Source organism: Ranitomeya variabilis, chromosome 4, assembly GCF_051348905.1.
Source record: "Ranitomeya variabilis isolate aRanVar5 chromosome 4, aRanVar5.hap1, whole genome shotgun sequence".
Classification (NCBI taxonomy): domain Eukaryota; kingdom Metazoa; phylum Chordata; class Amphibia; order Anura; family Dendrobatidae; genus Ranitomeya; species Ranitomeya variabilis.
This window is the reverse complement of record NC_135235.1, coordinates 393315137-393340546: the sequence shown is the minus strand read 5'-3', so window position 1 is coordinate 393340546 and position 25410 is coordinate 393315137. Positions and strand designations below refer to the sequence as shown.

General features: G+C 47.9%; 1 protein-coding gene across 2 annotated transcripts in view; it reads right to left on the bottom strand.

Annotated features, from left to right (window-relative positions):
• The window catches only part of LOC143767169 (uncharacterized), a 34768-nt gene extending 9986 nt beyond the window's left edge, over window positions 1–24782 (bottom strand). For both annotated transcript variants that reach the window (XM_077255248.1, XM_077255249.1), the window contains exons 1-2: window positions 24193–24782; window positions 16069–16193 (exon numbers count right to left, since the gene is read on the bottom strand). In XM_077255248.1, coding sequence (XP_077111363.1) covers window positions 16069–16146 — 78 coding nt within the window. In that variant the 5' untranslated portion in view covers window positions 16147–16193; window positions 24193–24782. The remainder of the gene's footprint in view (window positions 1–16068; window positions 16194–24192) is intronic.
• Between the last annotated feature and the right edge of the window lie 628 nt (window positions 24783–25410).

Genomic DNA, 25410 nt, shown 5'->3' with positions numbered 1-25410 from the left:
TGTTCCCTCTGTTGATCCTCCTGCCCCGGTGTTGATTGATGGGGAGTTGGAGTATGTGGTTGAGAAGATTTTGGATTCTCGTTTTTCGAGGCGGAGGCTTCAGTATCTAGTTAAATGGAAGGCTTATGGCCAGGAGGACAATTCTTGGGTTGTTGCCTCCGATGTTCATGCTGATGATTTGGTTCGTGCCTTTCATTTGGCTCGTCTGGATCGGCGTGGGGGCTCTGGTGAGGGTTCGGTGACCCCTCCTCAAGGGGGGGGTACTGTTGTGAATTCTGCTCTTGGGCTCCCTCCGGTGGTTGTAAGTGGTAGCGCTGCTGTCTCTGAATCACAGCATTTATCAGGTGTTTTCACTTTTTGCAATTTGGACAGGGCTATTTAGTCTTGCTTCACCCTTTAGTCAGTGCCAGTTGTCCATTGTTCCTGGAGGATTCACATCCCTGCCTGGTCTCTTCTGCTTTGCAGTTCTTTTCAACAAAGATAAGTTCTGGCCTTGATTTTGCAGTCCACATGCTGTGGTCTTATTGTTCAGTTATTTTCCATGTTTTGTCTTGTCCAGCTTGGTCTGTATAAGGATTTGTTTAGCCAAGCTGGTATCTCTGGAGATGCAGATATACCCTCCATGTCTTTAGTTAGCTGTGGAGTTTTTGTATTTTCTGTGGTGGATATTTTCTAGTGTTCTAGTGTTTTAATACTGACCGCATAGTACTCTGTCCTGTCCCTTCTATTTAGCTAGAAGTGGCCTCCTTTGCTAAATTCTCATTTCAGTCTGTGTATGTTTTTTCCCTCTCCTCTCACAGTCAATATTTGTGGGGGGCTGCCTGTTCTTTGGGGATTTTCTCTGAGGCAAGATAGTTTTCCCTTTTCTATCTCTAGGGGTAATTAGTCCTCCGGCTGTGTCGAGATGTCTAGGGAGCGCTAGGTACATTCCACGGCTACTTCTAGTTGCGGTGTTAGGTTCAGGGTCTGCGGTCAGTACAGGTTCCACCTTCTCCAGAGTACATCCCATGCTGCTCTTAGGCCACCAGATCATAACACAGGTCACCTCGACGGGATAGTACGTCAGATGGAAGAAAGGGGTTAAAAAGAAAAACTGAAATATCACATGGTCATAAGTATTCAGACCCTTTGCTCAGACACTCATATTTAAGTCACATGCTGTCTATTTCCTTGTGATCCTCCTTGAGATGGTTCTACTCCTTCATTGGAGTCCAGCTGTGTTTAAATAAACTGGTAGGACTTGATTTCGAAAGGTACACGCCTGTCTATATAAGACCTCACAGCTCACAGTGCATGTCAGACCAAATGAAAATCATGAGGTCAAAGGAACTGGCCAAGGAGCTCAGAGACAGAATTGTGGCAAGGCACAGATCTGGCCAAGGCTACAACAGAATTTCTGCAGTACTCAAGGTTTCTAAGAGCACAGTGGCCTCCATAATCCTTAAATGGAAGAAGTTTGGGACCACCAGAAGTCTTACTAGACCTGGCCATCCAGCCAAACTGAGCAATCGTGGGAGAAGAGCCTTGGTGAGAGAGGTAAAGAATAACCCTAAGATAACTGTGGCTGAGCTCCAGAGATGCAGTACGGAGATGAGAGAAAGTTCCACAAAGTCAACTATCACTACAGCCTTCCACCAGTCAGGCCTTTATGGAAGAGTGGCCCGACGGAAGCCTCTCCTCAGTGCAAGACATATGAAAGCCTGCATAGAGTTTGCTAAAAAACACATGAAGGACTTCCAGACTATGAGAAATAAGATTCTTCGGTCTGATGAGACGAAGATAGACCTTTTTGGTGATAATTCTAAGCGGTATGTGTGGAGAAAACCAGGCACTGCTCATCACCTGCCCAATACAATTCCAACAGTGAAACATGGTGGCAGCATCATGCTATGGGAGTGTTTTTCAGCTGCAGGGACAGGACCACCGGTTGTCATTGTACTTGGCCGCATTCATGATTCCTTCAGAGATACCCTGGCTGAAAACCTCTTCCAGAGTGCTCGGGATCTCAGACTTGGCCGAAGGTTCACCTTTCAAGAAGACAATGACCCTAAGCACACAGCTAAAATAACAAAGAAGTAGCTTCAGAACAACTCTGTGACCATTCGTGACTGGCCCAGCCAGAGCCCTGACCTAAACCCAATTGAGCATCTCTGGAGAGACTTGAAAATGGCTGTCCATCAACGTTCACCATCCAACCTGACGGAACTGGAGAGGATCTGCAAGGAAGAATGGCAGAGGATCCCCAAATCCAGGTGTGAAAAACTTGTTGCATCATTCCCAAGAAGACTAAGGCTGGGTTCACATTGCGTTAATGGTGTCCGTTAGACGGACTACGTTACACCGCGGCATAAACGCGGTGTAACGTAGTCCGTTAAGGCTGCCATTGACTGCACAATGGGCGTGCGCTAGGGATGTGCCGTCATTGAGTGACGGACCCTGAGATGCGGCCTGCAGCGTTTCCGGGTCCGTCACTGCTAGCGCAGATAGAGCTAGCAGATGCTCTATCTGCACTAGCGCGATGTAACGTCGGCACTTGCGTTAACAGCAGCCCGTTAGCGTATGTGCTGAACGGGCTGCTGCTAACGCAGTGTGAACCCAGCCTTATGGCTGTACTAGCTCAAAAGGGTGCTTCTATTCAATACTGAGCAAAGGGTCTGAATACTTATGACCATGTGATATTTCAGTTTTTCTTTTTTAATAAATTTGCAAAAATTACTACATTTCTGGGTTTTTTTTAGTCAAGATGGGGTGCAGAGTGTACATTAAAGAGAAAAAAAATGAACTTTTTTGAATTTACCAAATGGCTGCAATGAAACAAACAGTGAAAAATTTAAAGGAGTCTGAATACTTTCCTTTCCTTACCCACAGCAAGTACCAGAAAAGAACCCTTTCCATACATAAAGCATATCTACAGTCATGACCGAAAATGTTGGCACTCTTGAAACTGAACCAGAAAATTAAGTATTTCTCCAAGAAAATCATTGCAATTACACGTTTTTTTATAAAGATGTTTATTTCCTTTGTGTGTATTGGAATGACACAAAAGAGGAAAAATAGGTTAATTGGACGTAATTTTACAGAAAACGCCAAAAATGGACCAGACAAAAAATGTTGGCACCTTTCCAAAAATCTGGGTAAACAACTTTACTTCAAGCGTGTGATGCTTATTCAAAATCACTTTTGGCAAGTAACAGGAGTGTGCAACATGAAAATCACACCTGAAACCAGATAGAAAGAAGAGAAGGTGATTCAATCTTTGCATTGTGTGTCTGTGTGTGCCACACTAAGCATGAAGAACAGAAAGACGAGAAGAGAACTGTCTGAGGACTCAAGATCCAAAATTGTGGGACTTCCGGGAGGCGGGACACATAGATGGCCGCATCTTAATCAGCTCCCTGCCTGCGGGACCTAAAGCGCACTCTGCTGTGCTCACAGACGCCGTATTTGTGCCAGACAAGTGACCGGAGGCTCACTGCAGGGGCCAGGCACCACCACCTGCCTTCTTCTCCCGGAATCCAGGGCTACACGAGCCTGAAATTAATCACCCGGCCGCCGCACGTGCTCTCCCACCCGCCATTTTGGGGGTCTAGGTGTGGGAGTTTTCCACCCCGCTGTCAGGGGACTCCTACGGAAGACAGGAGCCAGGTAGGAGCGGAGCCCCGCAGCGCAGAAGCCTCCAAACAGTGTGTGCTTCTGCCGGCAAAAGAGACCACACACAGGCAGTAGTAACCAGCGGCACCCGAGAGACTGCATTCCTCGGCCCCCCCCCCTCCCCGCCGACATACCTCCGTGCTCCATCAGCACACCGCTCAGCCCAGTAAGGAGGGAGCTGCTCCTGGGAGACTGCAGCTGCTCCAGTGTTTGCGAGGTACTTGGGGGAAGATCACTATCTCCCTAGGTTTTCTTTCACAAAATCCTCGCCAGGAGTCTGAACTTTACAAGCCGTTCATACAGGCTGCACTTCCAAAATTGACCACCAGAGGGAGCCAACACTCCACCATTTAAAATAACTGCAAAATAATTCTAAAACAAAAAAGAAAAGAAAAAAAAAAAATGTAACCTTCATTACTGCATGACTCCCTAGTTAATATTTCTGCTGCATCCATTTTTACAGACATCCTGATGAAAAAATATCTCATCACACCTGAAACAAATATGGCCAACAAAAATCCTCCCAAAAGAACAACGGGAACAAATAAAGATAAAAATATAAATAAGACCCCTTCGGCACCAACAATACAAGCCGGGAAAGGCTCACCGTCTCCGAATAAGTCTGATGACTCAGCTACCCAGTGGGACTTTGATGATTCCCAGGTGGAGGCAGTAGCAATAAAGGTCTCTAAGATCCTCATGCCAATGTTTGACTCAAAATTTAACCAACTGCAAACCTCTATTAATTCAGTGCTCACGCAAGTTACCACCCTAACACAAAAAATGGGGGAACTGGAGAACCGTGTGGTGGACTGCGAGACCTCCACCTCCGATATCCGCTCAATCCTTACACACCAACAAACCACCATTGACTACTTGAAGGACAAGGTCGACGACTTAGAGAACCGGAGCCGAAGGAGCAACCTACGGTTTGTGGGCATACCCGAATCGATCAAGGGAGAGGATCTCATCACTTTGTTAACCAGAGACCTGCCTAAGGCCCTGGACTTATCCTTCCCACAGAATCCTCCTTTGATCGAAAGAGCACACCGATTGGGAGACCAGATCCCTGATGAGAAAAGGAGACCAAGACCAGCGATCGCTAAATTTCTATACTACACGGCTAAAGAGGCCATCCTTAAAGCATATAGACAGAGGCGTTCACTTGTCATCAGAGACTTTCGGGTCCTAATATTTCAGGACTTCTCACCAACAGTATCTGCTAGGAGAAAGTTGTTTACCCCAATCTGCAGTCAACTGGTAGAGAAGAACATCAGGTTCCAGCTGCTATTTCCGGCCAAACTCAAGGTGACAGAGAATGGCCGAACAACCGTATATACAGACCCGGATGCAGCAAAAGCGCACTTCCTTCCTCAAAATGATGCTGACTAGGAGAGTCAATTAGGATGATACTGATCCTCTCATTTGTGTTATGGCAGAACGTTACTTTGCCTGTCAATTATCCATGTTAATGTTTATATGTTTACAGGTTTATGTCTCCCATCCTGGGAAAGTTAATCTGTTGCTTTTTTCCCACCAGCTTCAACCTACCCCCTTCCCCCTGAGGGCGCACGGCTTCTTACCCTATCCGGCCTACCTTGAGGGACCTGCTCGCTGGGACAGGACCCGAAAGACCCAGAAGCAAATGTTTCCAATATTCGAGATGCCCAGAGCTGGAGTAGGATGAGTACCGCATCCACACAAATTACATCAGTACATGCACAACCACATACATTTATTTCTTGGAACGTGGCGGGATTGAACTCCCCAGTGAAACGCAAGCGTGTTCTAACCCATTTGAATAGATTTAAGCCCGATGTTGTTTTCCTTCAGGAAACCCACTGGAAGCAGGGAGAAGATAATTCTCTACGAGCTCCTTGGATTCAAAAGTGCTACACGGCCACACATACCACTAAATCAAGGGGCGTGGCCATTTTACTGGGGACTTCATTGTCTTACACGCTGCTGGAGGAACACTCTGACGCAGAGGGAAGATTTCTATATCTCCTGCTCCAGATTGGAGACACTGTTTATACACTGCTCAATATCTATGCTCCAAACAGCCCTAACAGCACTTTTTTCTCTAATTTATATCAGTTTTTATTATCCAAACGTATTGACAACCTTATTCTGGGTGGAGATTTTAATGCTGCTCTTTCCCCACATCTGGACAGGTCTTCCAACTCGCCCCATGACAATCAGACTGCTCAAATTATTGTAAAAATGATGCAGCACACTGGTTTGTGCGATCCTTGGCGCGTGCTCCACACCACGGAGAAAGACTATACGTTCTATTCACGGGTGCATGATGTGCATTCAAGAATAGATTATTTTCTACTTACTGATACCCTGTTTGAAAAGGTGGAAAACACAACAATAGAAACCATTGAGGTGTCGGATCATGCGCCAATTACATTACGGCTCTTTCTGAACCCGCCAAGATATCCCTTGAGGCATTGGAGATTTCCATCATATTTGTTTAATTCAGAGGATTTTAGGGGATTCCTTCAGACACACTGGAACAACTTCCTAGACGATAACATGTCATCCTCCTCAGACACGTCCTTATTGTGGCGCACCTCTAAGGCAGTGATGAGAGGCCATATTACTTCCTACCTGATACATCAAAAGAGGGAAAAAAGGGCAAAATACCAACTTTTGCATACGGACCTATTGACTACCCACCAGGCCTTTCTGACTGATCCCACAGACACACTTAAAAAACAAAATTACCTAGAAGCCAAACGACTCATTGATACTTTCACTATTGCCCAAGCTACAAGAAGTATAGATTTCACAAAGAACCATTATTATAGATGGGGCGGAAAGACGGGCAGCTTACTGGCACGCCTGACTAGGCCGTTCCACTCTAGACGCACAATTATACAAGTGAGACACCCAGAGAACCATCAAGTGGTCACATCAGAAGGAGACAAACAACAGGCCTTCCTAAAGTACTATACTGAACTATACAGAGAACGACCATATAGCTCGCAGGACACGTGGGATCTTATATCCTCGACTGCACTACCAAAAATAACGGGAGACCAAAGGGAACAGTTGTCAGCTCCAATAACTATTGAGGAGGTGCAGTCGACGATCAAGTCCCTACACAATAACAAGTCACCAGGACCTGATGGTCTAACTGCTGAGTATTACAAGATGCTGCAGCCAAATATCATCCCCATGATGGTGGACTTACTTAATACCATATACACACAGGGGGAACAGGTGGAAGGTTTTCATGAAGCCCATACAATTCTTCTACCCAAACCAAATAAAGACCCTCTTGAGGTAGGCTCATATCGCCCGATATCCCTACTAAATGTAGACTACAAAATACTCACTAAAATCCTGGCGGATCGCTTGCAAGAGTTTTTACCAGGTTTACTCATACCCTCACAACTGGGTTTTACAAGGGGCCGCCACTCTGCCCTGGGAGTTAGGACGGCTGTGGCCGCAACAGTTCTTGCTAAACAACAAAACTGTCCTCCCTCACTGCTACTCAGCCTTGATGCTGAGAAGGCATTTGACTCAATATCATGGAGCTTTCTGAGCACGGTTTTAAGGCACAGAGGCTTTGGCGATATTTTTCTTAGATTTCTCCACATCATACAACATAACGCAACCACTAAACTATCCATAAATAATTTACTATCTCCTCCAATCACTTTGGAAAGGGGAGCAAGACAGGGATGCCCAATCTCACCGATACTTTTTAATCTGGCACTGGACCCACTATTAAGGTACTTGCAGAAGTGGCCAAGTCTTCAGGGATTACAATTTGGGAATACTGAAATTAAAACGATGGCTTTCGCAGATGACCTTTTAATCTTTATGTCAAGACCTCGGGTCAATTTGGGCCCTTTGCTTTCAATAGTAGAGCAAAAGGGAGCAATAATAGGTTTCTCAATAAATGTGACAAAATCTGAAGCTCTGATGCTCACGGGACCTGCAAAACCTACGTGGACTCAAGGTTACCCTATCCAGTGGAAAACCCAATCTATTACATACTTGGGTGTTCAAATTACTAGATCTCCAACAGAACTGCAGCGGACTAACCTGCAGGCATTTATCAAATCATTACAGGACGACTTAAATGCGTGGAGCAAATTCACCCTCTCTTTTATAGGTCGGGCAAACCTAATAAAAATGATCTCCTTCCCGCGGCTGCTATACCTGTTTAATGTCTTACCGTTCTATCTAAGACCCGTAGATGAACGCAGCATCAATCGACTATTCCGCAATTTCATATGGCAGGGAAGGAGACCTAGAATTGGACTGTACATCCTTCAACAGCCTAAGACTAATGGGGGAATCAATTTCCCAGATGTTAAATTATATAATCTGGCAGCCAATATGCGGATCCTTAGAGACTGGCTGAACGGTACATCCACTTATTCATCCAATGCCGTAGAATCACCTCTGATAGGTAATGGGTCCCTGGTAAGCTTATTACATTCCCCTTATCCCTCGCTAACATCAGACCACAAAAATAACCCCTTATTCATGTCAATGTGGAGAACGTGGGTGGTGGTGCGTAGGAGGCTGCATTTATCCAGTGGTGTTTCACTTGCACAATCATTTTCCAATAATCCTGGTTTCCATGATGGAAAGGCACACCCCATCTTCTCTAGATGGCAGAGAGAGGGTTTGCGGTCCATTGGAGACATAGTTGACATACAGACAAAGACCGTCATTTCATTTGCTCAGGCATGCACTTTGTTTGATTATATACGCGCACACCCTTTCCACTACATGCAGCTGCAAAGCTACGCACATAGTGTCATACACACTTTCAATGACAATGACTGGCAGGACAAATTACTGAACAAATTGAATACATGCACTCAGAATAGGGGCCTGGTCTCGGAGTACTATACATTCCTTCGTCCTTTGCTACAGTATGATACCGTGGGGGTAGGAATTACAAAATGGCAGGTGGATGATGTCTCCTTTGCGCCATCTCTTATCTTGCGGGCATTACAGAAAGCACTTAAATATATACCTTCTGTCTCTTATTGGGAAATGGCATTACAGATCCTACACAAGACCTATGTTTCACCAAAACGTAGCTATCTGATGGGGAATCTGGCGAGTCCGGCCTGCTCTAGATGTGGGGAACCTGAAGCGGATCACTTTCACTGCTTCTGGGCTTGTCCACAAATTCAATTGTTCTGGCAGCGTATACATACCTTTGTGTTGACGCACACCTCATATAACATCACACTTACTTCAGCCTGGGCTCTCTTTGGTCATGTTACAGATAACGACGTCCATATTCCATACCATGGTAAAAAATTCCTTTTTATTATCTCAGCTGCAGCTCGTAAAACAATTCTACAAAACTGGTTGGCGCCTAAAGTGCCCACATTGCGACTTTTCCTAGAGAAACTTGCTTTTCTGTTTAGAATGGACTGGATAGATGCTTCTCTTCAGAAAGAGAGACGGACTCAGACATTCTTTGACACATGGGAACCATTTATAGCGATTCTTCCGGCTCACACTAAGCAAGGAATCAGAGATTATTTTAAGATGACTACTTGGTTCTTGGAACAGACAATAGCAGGTCGTCCGCCTCTGTGAGGATGATTCGCGGATTGGGGCATGCAAACCTGAGGATGTAGAGGTGGAAGCCGTGTGCTCTCCCCCCTTCCCCCTCCCCCCCTCCCCCTACTCCCATTTCCCCCAGGTGTTCTCCTCCCCCCCCCCCCCCCCCAAGAACAGACCTTTCAAAATTAGTCATTTTGCTTATTTGTCATGTTTATGCAAATTATTTTATTTACTCACACCGTATTGCTCGAGATGTGACGTAACATTGACTGATTGATACGACAATGTGCAAATGATATCTTGTTTCAGTTTTTCCTTGACCCCCCCCCCCCTTTTTTGTCTAAATTTTATATTTGTATTGTTAAAAAAGTTTAATAAAAACATTATTGAAAAAAAAAAAAAAAGATCCAAAATTGTTGAAAAATGTCAACAATCTCAAGGTTAGAGTTCCAGAGATCTTGATGCTCCTTGGTACACGGTGCGCAACATAATCAAGAAGTTTACAAGCCATGGCATTGTAGTTAATTTCCCTGGATGTGGATGGCAGAGAATAGTCTGGATGGTGGATAAGCGGCCCCAATCAAGTTTCAAATAAATTCAAGCTGTCCTGCAGGCTCAGGGTGCATCAGTGTCAGCGCAAACTGTCCGTCAACATATGAATTAAATGAAACACTATGGCAGAAGACACAGGAGGACACCACTACTGACAGAGACATAAAAATGCTAGACTGCGGTTTGCCAAAATGTACACATGTAAGCCAAAATCCTTCTGGGAAAGCATCTTGTGGACAGATAAGACCAAGATAGAGCTTTTTGGTAAAGCACATAATTGTACTGTTGACCGAAACCGTAATGATGCCTACAAAGAAAAGAACACGGCACCTACAGTCAAATATAGTTAAAGCTCAAAGATATTTTGGTTGGTTTTCTGCCTATGGACTCGGTGCCTTGACTGTGTGCAAGGCATTATGAAATCTGAAGATTACCAACGGATTTTGGGTTGCAATGTAGTGGTCAGTATAAGAAAGCTGTGTTTGAATCCTAGGACATGGGACTTCCAACAGGGCAATGACCTTTGTGCCTCTGCAGCGCCCCAGAGTCCTGGTCGTTGCAGTACTGATGCTCCGCCGCTAAGGGGAGTGATGGTACGTCTGATGGCACTTAAGGAGTTCACCTGACCAGGTATCACAGACACCAATACACTTCATAGTCTGGCCTCCAGGGGGAGCAAAGGGCACTATGTATTAGGCCACTCCTCACAATCTGGTAAAACTGGTGATTGGATAGAAAGTTAGACAGAAGCTGACTGGGTTGGAACCACGCAACATCCTGCGGCAGAGGGTGTTGCAGGGGAAGATTCAGGGGGGTCCCTGTCAGGGGTGGGATCCTGACAGAGGCCTAGCGAACAAGACAGAACGTTAAGGAACCGCGCCTGCACTACATCGCGGCGGTATCTCAAGAAAGGACAAGCGAGGTTTATTGTGAAGAGTGAGAAACGAGATCATAGCAAAAAGGAGATAACACCAGTAGGAGTCGTGCTGTAAGAACGAGGCAACATCCTACTGAGGCGCGTAGCCGGTGGCCAGAACGCCGAGGAAGTATTGGGCTCCAAGCATTACTTCAAACCAACGGCAGGACAGTTAATTATAGGTTGGCTGTCTCACCTAAATCACCTAAGCAGACATAGGGGGCAACTGTGGGAGAGGGGTGTCACTAGGGTCCCGGAAGAACTCCAGGCCTACCCGTCATACGGGTGCGTCCTAGCCATATCATCTGGGGGACGGAGAAGAACATCAGAACAGATATAAGTTGTGGGAAAGAACATCAGAAACAGACACAACAGTTGTGAGGACTATCCCGTGGTGCTCAGCAGGGAAGTACTACAACACACAGGCGCTAGAAGGTAGGCACAGATTTCCACCTGCAAAGGGAATTCTGGAGGTGCCATCGGACCGGCCGGTCTCAGCCAGCCCTGTTAACCGTACTCTGGATTGAGGATCTTGAAGCCTTCAGTAAAGAGGTAAAGAGACTGCAACCCTGTGTCCTCGTTATTCACCGCGACCTGCACCACGCACCACCACCTACACCTTTCATTGGACGCCCCTTAGCAGGGTCACGGACCGGGTCTAGCCACCGTGACAACCCCAGAACTGAGACAGAGAAGCCCGGTACCGAGTACCCCGCGGCCCTGCGACTGGAGGCGCTCCACCTCCCTACCGTGAGGATCAAGGTGTAGTGACTTTACAGGATCGCCCAGAACATATACCATCCATGACCGGCAAAAGAGGCTCCAGAAAGAACACCGGAGACCCCGACAAGAAGGCCCAAGATGGCTCCCATGCCGCCAGCAGGATGGATGCGGAGGAGGGGCCGGCTAAGGGAGAGAGCAGGCAGATGGATGCTGTGAGCAAACTACAGCGTTTTGCCAGGAGCACAGGGGAGTCTCGGATTCAGACCGGAGATGGAGGAGATATATGCACATTGCGGAGGTATGATATTGCAAGGAAAGGTACCTGAACTTTCTGATTGCAAGGAAAGGTACCTGAATCAGGGCTACCATCCAAGAACAATTGAAAAACAGATTACAAGAGCCACCAGAATATCAAGGAATCACCTGCTACATTAGAAAGCTAAAGAAGGAAACAACCGGGTGCCTCTAGTGGTCAACTGCAATCCAAATCTGGAGGTGCTAAGTGGAGCTGCGCGGAAATTACAACCTTTACTACAAAAGGATTCCCGCTTACAATCCATTTTTACAGCCCCCCCACTACTGTGTTTTAGGCAGCCCCCAAATATAAGAAGCATCATTGTCAAAAGCTCCCTGTCCTTTCCAACAGCTGCAGGTACCTTTCCTTGCAATCAGAAAAAATGTAAAACCTGTCCATTTATAATGACTATGGACAAGATAAAGATCCCCAATTCACATCAGAACTACAAGATACCAGGTACTTTCAGCTGCGTCACTTCTAATGTGGTGTACTTAATTATTTGTACTAAATGTCCAACTGGGGGTCTGTATGTGGGGGAGACAGGGCAGAAACTGAGAACAAGAATGAACTCTCAACGTCATACAATAAGAGAAAAAAGAATGGATCTACCTATGGCAATACATTTCGGTCTCCTGGATCATAACATTATGGAGATGAAATTACTTGTATTAAAAGGTAACTTCAAATCTCAAAGAGACAGAAGAATATGGGAATATAAACTGATGATGACCTTTGACACTCAGTGCAGGAATGAATGTGTTGCATGGATTTATGTCTTTTTACATCAACTAAGGAACAAGGAATTTGCCCCTCAGACCATGTGGGGTCATCACAACAGAACCAGACCCCAATCAGATGACAATAAAACACTCCTTATCTAAGAACTGATCCAATATTTATGGACATAACTGTGTATCACTCGTGGTAATTCTGCTTCATGTCACCTGTCTTATCCATGTTTTTTTCTGTTTTTTTTCTGTGATATGTTGTGCATACATATGTGATTCTCCAGAATTTCTCTTAGTCTATGCCTGATGAAGAGACCTGAGTAGTCTCGAAAGCTTGTAATTTGTTACCATCTTTGTAGTTAGCCATTAAAAGGTATCAACTACTGAGGATTCTCAATTCTAAATATTTTTCTATCCACTGGCTAACACGGTACCAAGATATATATCTTTCCTGTAAAATATATAGAGAACTTCTGCTGCCCGTCTTGTTGGAAGTGTATTAAGGCAGGTGTAGGTATAAAGCACGGTCCATGCGGGAAGCAATTATTGTTGTGCTCCCCAAAAAGGGCAAAGATCCCACTGCATCGGCCTCGTATCGTCCGATCTCATTACTAATGACAGATGTAAAACTGCTGGCTAAAATGATGGCTTATCATCTTAGTAAAGTCATAACATCTATAATACATCAGGATCAGGTGGGATTCCTCCCTAATAAATCCACAGCAACGAATTTGAGGAGACTTTATCAACATGCAGGCGAAAGCGGACAATGTAGGGTATAGAGCTATCTTGTCATTGGATGCATTTGATAGCGTAGAATGAAGATATTTGTGGGCCACGCTGCGTCATATGGGCTTTGGGGAGGTGTTTATCAAGTGGGTTCAGCTATTGTATACTGCTCCCAGGGCCAGAGTGCAGTAGTTAATGGTCGGTTGTCTGAGGAATTTTCCTTGTTTAGAGGTACGTGGCAGGGGTGTCCTTTGTCCCCTCTTTTGTTTGCTATAGCAATTGAACCACTGGCGGCGGTGATAAGACGGGAGCAAAATATTGTAGGATTTAAATGTGGAACACGAGGAAAGTGCCACTCTATGCTGACGATATGTTGCTATTTTTGGGAGATGCAGGGGGCTCCTTGGGGCAATGATGACGGTCCTTGACGAGTATGCCGTTATATCCGAGATCTGTATTAATTGGGACAAATCTGTGCTGCTGCCGCTGGATCATAGGACCTCGGCTGTGGGAGACCAGCCATCTCAAATTCAGATGGTCAAAGAGATTACCTACCTAGGCATTAGGGTGTCAAACAATCTTGAAGACTATGAGAGGCTCAATCTGACTCCATTACTGGGCAAATTTAAACAAAAGATCACGGCATGGAGGAAGCTGAACTTGACAATGGTTGGGCGTGCTAACTTAATAAAGATGATACTCATGCCCCAGCTCTTGTACGTGCTATACAATGCACCAGTCTGGCTACCTCAGAATAGATTCTACAGAATGAATGCCATCTTTCGTGACTTGATATGGAAGGGAGACCGAGCGTGTATGAAGTTAGAATTGTTGCAACGTCCAGAGGATGGTGGGGGGTCTGGCTATTCCCAACCCTTGGTTGGACTACATTGGGTCTCCATGTCAGCATATGGTGGGATGGGGGACCACGATTTCACTAGCTCAGTGGGGAAGGTTATTTCTCATATGGTGGGGAAAGGCCCACTGTTGGCTGCTTTGGAGGCGGGTAGATTTCGGCAGAGTCCTACAAGTTTTCCAACACTGGCTTTACTTGAGAAACTGGAAAAAATTAGGCAGTGGAGGGGAATAAAAGAATACACGAGATACACATCCATCTGGCATGATCCTCGGCTGACCGAAATGTTAAATTTAAGAAATTTTGGACAGTGGAGAATAGGTATATGGTAAGTGTCGCAGCTGCTGGATGGTGAGACGTTCAAAACATTTGAGGGACTTGGGAAAGAATTCCCTCTGGAACATACTATGTTCTATCAGTATCTGCAGCTGCGGCATGCATTTAATAGACAGTGGAGAAGGTCACCGATACTGATACAGAGGGATAGTATGCTGAATATAATTGGTCCACAGAGGAGTACCAAAGGTTTTATATTGCTAATCTACAGGGGATTGTTAGACATGTTTTTGGATAGACATCCACTGATGGCCAAAGGTAGATGGACAGAGGATTTGGGAGATATATCGGATGCCCAATGGGAGTCGATTCTACAATATGTCCCTAGAATATCTATAAGTGAATCTGGGAGGGTGTCACAGTTATTCACCATACATAGAGTATACAGGACTCTAGTGTGGATGAGAAAGGCTGGTCTAAGAATGGATTCCAGATGCCCGAGGTGTGTGATGGATGAGGCTGATATTCTTCATATGTTGTGGTCCTGTCCACGACTGCAAGCATTCTGGATAGTGGTCTTAAATTTAATAGAGAGAGTGACGGAAATAAATATCTCTCGGAATTCACTAACATGTATTTTAGGATATGTGGAAGAGGTGGCGACGGATGAATGGGGCAGGCTAGCAATAGCCAAAACGTTATACTGTATGTTGCAAGGAAGACTATTACATTGCACTAGCTAGATGAAAATCCTCCTACTAGAAAGGAATTTGTGAGCAGAGTTAACTTTGTGGCTCTTGTGGAGCAGAGCGTATACATGAAAAGAGGCCAAATGAATCATTACGAGGTTTGCTTTTTTGGGGGAGATTCTTTTTTTTTTTAGTATCCTTATAAGAGAAAGAAAAGCAATATTGTTTATATATTTGTGCATACTTATGTATGTAATATCATTCTCTTCATTTTCTCAGATAAAAATTATTTGATTAAAAAAAAAAAAAGAAGCACCCAGAAAAGGATGGAAACAAAGTGCTGGATAGGTCTGAAGTGACCGGGAATGAGTCCGGAGCTAAATACCATTGAACACCTGTGGAGAGATCTTAAAATTGATGTTGGGAGAAGAGTGGTCCAAAATTCCAATAGTGAGGTGTAAGAAGCTTGTTGATGATTATAGGAAGCGATTGATTGCAGTTATTTATTCCATATTGTAGGCAGACAGCGGTGTAGAACAATGCCGTGTCTGCATCATATGAAAGCTCTGACACATCGGTGTAACCAGTGCTGATGACTATGTGCCAGTCAGAGCTTTCATATGATGCAGACACAGTGTTCTATGCAGACGTCTGTGTGCACTATAGCCAAGAACTTGCGTTTTCAGTTACACTGCGTAGAGATCACTGCACGCTCATAGCCATCCTACAGGCAGACAGCTGCATAAAGCATCGCTGTGTGCCTGCCTCATATAGTTATACCGGTCACTGACCTGCTGTGAGACCTCCGGCCATGTGAAGGAATACTACAGATATTATTGGACATGCTCGGCCACAGCAGAAGAAGCAGCTGGTGGACGGACTACGTGTTTTGAAGCAAATTAGAAGACCAGTCCCCATGAACATAGGTATGCCCAATGTAGGACAAGGGGGAATTTCTGGTATTGAATTGTATTTGAGAACTGTATTATTTCTCCAAGATCTTTTAGATAAGATACATTTTTATTATTATGGTAAATCCCTTTTGGAACTTGAAATCCAAATTGTCATTTTAGAAAGTCTATCTAAGAACCCCTCACCTCTCCAGTCAACAGGTAGAGGATCTGCAAGGTAAGATTTAGTATCCGCTCAGCCACATAACCCTTGTCCTTGTCCATTCTCAGACGTGCTGGAGAGTCCGGAGGGACAGTCTGACCATGGTCACCTAATGTAGATGGAAAGCGTGGGGATTGATTAATTTATTTCCAGAAATTACATCAGATAGAATTCATAATTGAAGTCGCAAAAACATCATAGATTACCATAAAAAATAGGAGCCAATGTACATGGATATATACACACACTGTAACAAGTGAGGCCTGCTTCCATGTGCCCTTTCTAGTACATTAGGACATCATAGATTGGATTCCACCATCTGTGAGTTCTGGGACAACTGTCTCTGGTAGTTACAGGTAGTGTCACATTCACACTGAGCAGTAACGGTGCAGCATGACAATGTCCAATACTGTACCACCGACAGACCACACACAACTATACAGGCGTTCTGTAACTGAAGACAAAAACACAAATTGATGGCCCGTTCCATGTAGACCGGCACACTGTCCTGCCTAGTGGAGGCCAGACACCAATAGGAGGATCCCTCTGTTACAGATCAGTTTGTTGGGTTCAGTATTTTTCCAAGGTAAGGTCAATGTCCTGCGACCCAAAACCTGGTACCCTGCAATATCATAATCTTTAAAGGGCTTTTCTGCTTTCAACTTTGTACACAAAATCCTTGTTTCCATATTAAAACCAATAAAGTTATGTGTTATTCTCCTCCCCCAGGTTTAGTACTGTGTCTCCACCACTGCTTGCTGATTGCTTACACAAACAGCAGTGGTGACATCACATCAACAGCGCTGCAGCTAATCACTCCGCTCCACGTCTTGTGCCATGTGCATTGCCACTACTATTACTAGACCCTGGCTGTCTGCAGAGGTCACGTGTGCTGTGGTCATCGCTGCAGCCTGTCTAAAAACATCAGGAGCAGTGGGGGACAGGCAGCGCTGGGGACCTGGAGAAAGTGAGTAAATTTCAGGTTATTATTTCTTAATTCTGGAAAACCCCTTTAGTCTGTCAGGCTGCATGCCATCTCAGCAAGCACGTCACCTCTACAGCAAACACTTGGTTGTTTCCTACTTTAGAAAGTGACTGGAAGATTGGTGTATGCCAGTGTTTTCATTGCCACACATGGGATCCTTCCATCAGAGGTGCAGGTTGTACAGTCTTATTACCGATATACACTGCTGACGAAAGGTACAGGCTATCGTGCACAGTGGTATTAGTATGGTAACCAGCGCTGAGTCAACCAATCACCATGTACCAAATCACCTACCAGTAATGTAATACTCCATCCTGCACTGTGCCAATACTACTCCTACCTGCACTGTCACTGCACCCCCTTATACCCACCTCTCTTCTCTGCCCATCCTGCACTGTGCCAATACTACTCCTACCTGCACTGTTACTGCACCCCCATATACCCACCTCTCTTCTCTGCCCATCCTGCACTGTGCCAATACTACTCCTACCTGCACTGTTACTGCACCCCCCCTTATACCCACCTCTCTTCTCTGCCCATCCTGCACTGTGCCAATACTACTCCTACCTGCACTGTTACTGCACCCCCATATACCCACCTCTCTTCTCTGCCCATCCTGCACTGTGCCAATACTACTCCTACCTGCACTGTTACTGCACCCCCATATACCCCTCTCTTCTCTGCCCATCCTGCACTGTGCCAATACTACTCCTACCTGCACCCCCCCATATAGCCACCTCTCTTCTCTGCCCATCCTGCACTGTGCCAATACTACTCCTACCTGCACTGTCACTGCACCCCCATATACCCAACTCTCTTCTCTGCCCATCCTGCACTGTGCCAATACTACTCCTACCTGCACTGTCCCTGCACCCCCATATACCCAACTCTCTTCTCTGCCCATCCTGCACTGTGCCAATACTACTCCTACCTGCACTGTCACTGCACCCCCATATACCCACCTCTTTTTTCTGCCCATCCTGCACTGTGCCAATACTATTCCTACCTGCACTGTCACTGCACCCCCCATATACCCACCTCTCTTCTCTGCCCATCCTGCACTGTGCCAATACTACTCCTACCTGCACTGTCACTGCACCCCCTTATACCCACCTCTCTTCTCTGCCCATCCTGCACTGTGCCAATACTACTCCTACCTGCACTGTCACTGCACCCCCATATACCCACCTCTCTTCTCTGCCCATCCTGCACTGTGCCAATACTATTCCTACCTGCACTGTCACTGCACCCCCCCATATACCCACCTCTCTTCTCTGCCCATCCTGCACTGTGCCAATACTACTCCTACCTGCACTGTCACTGCACCCCCTTATACCCACCTCTCTTCTCTGCCCATCCTGCACTGTGCCAATACTACTCCTACCTGCACTGTCACTGCACCCCCCATATACCCACCTCTCTTCTCTGCCCATCCTGCACTGTGCCAATACTACTCCTACCTGCACTGTCCCTGCACCCCCATATACCCCTCTCTTCTCTGCCCATCCTGCACTGTGCCAATACTACTCCTACCTGCACTGTTACTGCACCCCCATATACCCACCTCTCTTCTCTGCCCATCCTGCACTGTGCCAATACTACTCCTACCTGCACTGTCCCTGCACCCCATATACCCACCTCTCTTCTCTGCCCATCCTGCACTGTGCCAATAATATTCCTACCTGCACTGTCACTGCACCCCCCATATACCCACCTCTCTTCTCTGCCCATCCTGCACTGTGCCAATACTACTCCTACCTGCACTGTCCCTGCACCCCCATATACCCACCTCTCTTCTCTGCCCATCCTGCACTGTGCCAATACTACTCCTACCTGCACTGTTACTGCACCCCCCCATATACCAACCTCTCTTCTCTGCCCATCCTGCACTGTGCCAATACTACTCCTACCTGCACTGTTACTGCACCCCCCCATATAGCCACCTCTCTTCTCTGCCCATCCTGCACTGTGCCAATACTACTCCTACCTGCACTGTCACTGCACCCCCATATACCGACCTCTCTTCTCTGCCCATCCGGCACTGTGCCAATACTACTCCTACCTGCACTGTCCCTGCACCCCCATATACCCACCTCTCTTCTCTGCCCATCCTGCACTGTGCCAATACTACTCCTACCTGCACTGTCACTGCACCCCCATATACCCACCTCTCTTCTCTGCCCATCCTGCACTGTGCCAATACTATTCCTACCTGCACTGTCACTGCACCCCCCATATACCCACCTCTCTTCTCTGCCCATCCTGCACTGTGCCAATACTACTCCTACCTGCACTGTCACTGCACCCCCTTATACCCACCTCTCTTCTCTGCCCATCCTGCACTGTGCCAATACTACTCCTACCTGCACTGTCCCTGCACCCCCATATACCCACCTCTCTTCTCTGCCCATCCTGCACTGTGCCAATACTACTCCTACCTGCACTGTCACTGCACCCCCTTATACCCACCTCTCTTCTCTGCCCATCCTGCACTGTGCCAATACTACTCCTACCTGCACTGTCACTGCACCCCCATATACCCACCTCTCTTCTCTGCCCATCCTGCACTGTGCCAATACTACTCCTACCTGCACTGTCCCTGCACCCCCATATACCCACCTCTCTTCTCTGCCCATCCTGCACTGTGCCAATACTACTCCTACCTGCACTGTCACTGCACCCCCTTATACCCACCTCTCTTCTCTGCCCATCCTGCACTGTGCCAATACTACTCCTACCTGCACTGTCACTGCACCCCCATATACCAACCTCTCTTCTCTGCCCATCCTGCACTGTGCCAATACTACTCCTACCTGCACTGTCACCGCACCCCCATATACCCACCTCTCTTCTCTGCCCATCCTGCACTGTGCCAATACTACTCCTACCTGCACTGTCACCGCACCCCCTTATACCCACCTCTCTTCTCTGCCCATCCTGCACTGTGCCAATACTACTCCTACCTGCACTGTCACTGCACCCCCTTATACCCACCTCTCTTCTCTGCCCATCCTGCACTGTGCCAATACTACTCCTACCTGCACTGTCACTGCACCCCCATATACCCACCTCTCTTCTCTGCCCATCCTGCACTGTGCCAACACTACTCCTACCTGCACTGTCACTGCACCCCCATATACCCACCTCTCTTCTCTGCCCATCCTGCACTGTGCCAATACTATTCCTACCTGCACTGTCACTGCACCCCCATATACCCACCTCTCTTCTCTGCCCATCCTGCACTGTGCCAACACTACTCCTACCTGCACTGTCACTGCACCCCCATATACCCACCTCTCTTCTCTGCCCATCCTGCACTGTGCCAATACTACTCCTACCTGCACTGTCACTGCACCCCCATATACCCACCTCTCTTCTCTGCCCATCCTGCACTGTGCCAATACTACTCCTACCTGCACTGTCCCTGCACCCCCATATACCCACCTCTCTTCTCTGCCCATCCTGCACTGTGCCAATACTACTCCTACCTGCACTGTCACTGCACCCCCTTATACCCACCTCTCTTCTCTGCCCATCCTGCACTGTGCCAATACTACTCCTACCTGCACTGTCACTGCACCCCCATATAGCCACCTCTCTTCTCTGCCCATCCTGCACTGTGCCAATACTACTCCTACCTGCACTGTCACCGCACCCCCCCATATACCCACCTCTCTTCTCTGCCCATCCTGCACTGTGCCAATACTACTCCTACCTGCACTGTCACCGCACCCCCATATACCCACCTCTCTTCTCTGCCCATCCTGCACTGTGCCAATACTACTCCTACCTGCACTGTCACCGCACCCCCTTATACCCACCTCTCTTCTCTGCCCATCCTGCACTGTGCCAATACTACTCCTACCTGCACTGTCACTGCACCCCCTTATACCCACCTCTCTTCTCTGCCCATCCTGCACTGTACCAATACTATTCCTACCTGCACTGTCACTGCACCCCCATATACCCACCTCTCTTCTCTGCCCATCCTGCACTGTGCCAATACTACTCCTACCTGCACTGTCACTGCACCCCCTTATACCCACCTCTCTTCTCTGCCCATCCTGCACTGTGCCAATACTACTCCTACCTGCACTGTCACTGCACCCCCATATACCCACCTCTCTTCTCTGCCCATCCTGCACTGTGCCAATACTACTCCTACCTGCACTGTTACTGCACCCCCATATACCCACCTCTCTTCTCTGCCCATCCTGCACTGTGCCAATACTACTCCTACCTGCACTGTTACTGCACCCCCCCATATACCAACCTCTCTTCTCTGCCCATCCTGCACTGTGCCAATACTACTCCTACCTGCACTGTCACTGCACCCCCTTATACCCACCTCTCTTCTCTGCCCATCCTGCACTGTGCCAATACTACTCCTACCTGCACTGTCACTGCACCCCCATATACCAACCTCTCTTCTCTGCCCATCCTGCACTGTGCCAATACTACTCCTACCTGCACTGTCACCGCACCCCCATATACCCACCTCTCTTCTCTGCCCATCCTGCACTGTGCCAATACTACTCCTACCTGCACTGTCACCGCACCCCCTTATACCCACCTCTCTTCTCTGCCCATCCTGCACTGTGCCAATACTACTCCTACCTGCACTGTCACTGCACCCCCTTATACCCACCTCTCTTCTCTGCCCATCCTGCACTGTACCAATACTATTCCTACCTGCACTGTCACTGCACCCCCATATACCCACCTCTCTTCTCTGCCCATCCTGCACTGTGCCAATACTACTCCTACCTGCACTGTCACTGCACCCCCATATACCCACCTCTCTTCTCTGCCCATCCTGCACTGTGCCAATACTACTCCTACCTGCACTGTCACTGCACCCCCATATACCCACCTCTCTTCTCTGCCCATCCTGCACTGTGCCAATACTACTCCTACCTGCACTGTCCCTGCACCCCCATATACCCACCTCTCTTCTCTGCCCATCCTGCACTGTGCCAATACTACTCCTACCTGCACTGTCACTGCACCCCCTTATACCCACCTCTCTTCTCTGCCCATCCTGCACTGTGCCAATACTACTCCTACCTGCACTGTCACTGCACCCCCATATACCCACCTCTCTTCTCTGCCCATCCTGCACTGTGCCAATACTACTCCTACCTGCACTGTCACCGCACCCCCCCATATACCCACCTCTCTTCTCTGCCCATCCTGCACTGTGCCAATACTACTCCTACCTGCACTGTCACCGCACCCCCATATACCCACCTCTCTTCTCTGCCCATCCTGCACTGTGCCAATACTACTCCTACCTGCACTGTCACCGCACCCCCTTATACCCACCTCTCTTCTCTGCCCATCCTGCACTGTGCCAATACTACTCCTACCTGCACTGTCACTGCACCCCCTTATACCCACCTCTCTTCTCTGCCCATCCTGCACTGTACCAATACTATTCCTACCTGCACTGTCACTGCACCCCCATATACCCACCTCTCTTCTCTGCCCATCCTGCACTGTGCCAATACTACTCCTACCTGCACTGTCACTGCACCCCCTTATACCCACCTCTCTTCTCTGCCCATCCTGCACTGTACCAATACTATTCCTACCTGCACTGTCACTGCACCCCCATATACCCACCTCTCTTCTCTGCCCATCCTGCACTGTGCCAATACTACTCCTACCTGCACTGTCACTGCACCCCCTTATACCCACCTCTCTTCTCTGCCCATCCTGCACTGTGCCAATACTACTCCTACCTGCACTGTCACTGCACCCCCATATACCCACCTCTCTTCTCTGCCCATCCTGCACTGTGCCAATACTACTCCTACCTGCACTGTTACTGCACCCCCCCATATACCAACCTCTCTTCTCTGCCCATCCTGCACTGTGCCAATACTACTCCTACCTGCACTGTTACTGCACCCCCCCCCATATACCCACCTCTCTTCTCTGCCCATCCTGCACTGTGCCAATACTACTCCTACCTGCACTGTTACTGCACCCCCATATACCCCTCTCTTCTCTGCCCATCCTTTACTGTGCCAATACTACTCCTACCTGCACTGTTACTGCACCCCCATATACCCACCTCTCTTCTCTGCCCACCCAGCACTGTGCCAATACTACTCCTACCTGCACTGTCACTGCACCCCCATATACCCACCTCTCTTCTCTGTCCATCCTGCACTGTGCCAATACTATTCCTACCTGCACTGTCACTGCACCCCCCATATACCCACCTCTCTTCTCTGCCCATCCTGCACTGTGCCAATACTACTCCTACCTGCACTGTCACTGCACCCCCATATACCCACCTCTCTTCTCTGCCCATCCTGCACTGTGCCAATACTACTCCTACCTGCACTGTTACTGCACCCCCATATACCCACCTCTCTTCTCTGCCCATCCTGCACTGTGCCAATACTACTCCTACCTGCACTGTCACTGCACCCCCATATACCCACCTCTCTTCTCTGCCCATCCTGCACTGTGCCAATACTATTCCTACCTGCACTGTCACCGCACCCCCTTATACCCACCTCTCTTCTCTGCCCATCCTGCACTGTGCCAATACTACTCCTACCTGCACTGTCCCTGCACCCCCATATACCCACCTCTCTTCTCTGCCCATCCTGCACTGTGCCAATACTACTCCTACCTGCACTGTCACCGCACCCCCTTATACCCACCTCTCTTCTCTGCCCATCCTGCACTGTGCCAATACTACTCCTACCTGCACTGTCACCGCACCCCCTTATACCCACCTCTCTTCTCTGCCCATCCTGCACTGTGCCAATACTACTCCTACCTGCACTGTTACTGCACCCCCCCATATACCCACCTCTCTTTTCTGCCCACCCAGCACTGTGCCAATACTACTCCTACCTGCACCCCCATATACCCACCTCTCTTCTCTGCCCATCCCCCTCAATGCTATCTGTATCCTGCACTGTGCCAATACTACTCCTACCTGCACTGTCCCTGCACCCCCATATACCCACCTCTCTTCTCTGCCCATCCCCCTCAATGCTATCTGTATCCTGCACATGCAGTCCCTCAGTACAGCGCCGCTCTGCTCACTCTACAGCTGACGCTCCACCTAGTGGTAAGAAAATGCAAGTCGATAACCCACCTCCTACTGTCGGGTCTAGCTAGGAGTAGTCTGCGAGTTAGTTGTGATGACGTACAAGCCACGTGATGCAGGACAGTCAGGTGACTCATCTCTGACTTCCTGCTCTTGTACACGACCTGTCAGTACGGCTGCGTCTAGAATGATTGCCGTGGCTCTTGTGAGGCGCCTCCCGCAGCTCCACTAGACGGCTCACTACTAGTGCCAGGACTGGAATGGCGGCGTTGGTTGGAGTGAGACTCGCCGAAGCCTGCGCTATAGGCGGCTCAGCACTGCCGGGACTGGAGTCGTGGTGGCTCCAGGATCCTCCTAGACTCCATCTTTGTGGCCTCATTACTAGTTAGGAGCTAACAGCCCTGATGCCTCACACTCGCGTGCCACAAACATCAGCTTCCTACAGTACTACAGTGTTAGAAAAACGTCAGGCTAGTAACAGGTTGAGGAAAAGTGAGTGCAGGCCTGCCTGTCTGGGATCCCCACTGCTACAGGCAGCCCACCAGATGGAGACCCAACATGGCATCTCCACATTTAAAAAAAGAATTGTCCCACAGCACTAAAGTGGCATCAAATCCCCTAGAATAGAAACAGTATAATAGGCCACGGACAGGTGGAACGAATAACAATCTATATATATAATTGTCTAAGGGTTTTTCCGTCTGTCTGTCTGTCCTGGAAATCCCGCGTCTCTGATTGGTCGAGGCCGCCAGGCCTCGACCAATCAGAGACGGGCACAGCATGGCGACGATGATGTCATAAAGGTTGCCTCGACCAATCAGTGAGGGGCACAGTCTGCCGTGAATTCGCCTCGACCAATCAGCGACGTGCACAGTATCGACGTAGATGTCATAATGGTTGCCATGGCGACGATGATGTCATAAAGGTTGCCTCGACCAATCAGCGACGGGCACAGTCTGCCGTGAATTCTGGAATCATCATTGTCCATATACTACGGGGACATGCATATTCTAGAATACCCGATGCATTAGAATCGGGCCACAATCTAGTACTTATATAATCCCGCTAAATAATTAAACTGGTCCACCATTATTCATAGCAGTCTGTACATCACCATAGAGGATTGCTAAGGCAAGGGACACTAATAGAGTATAATACAACTCAACACCGAGCTGTCGGGTGGGAAAACCCAGTATTCTACCTTGTATAGAATTTCCACACTAAGACCACCAGGATCAATCCCAGGGGGTCAGGAGTGCATAGATA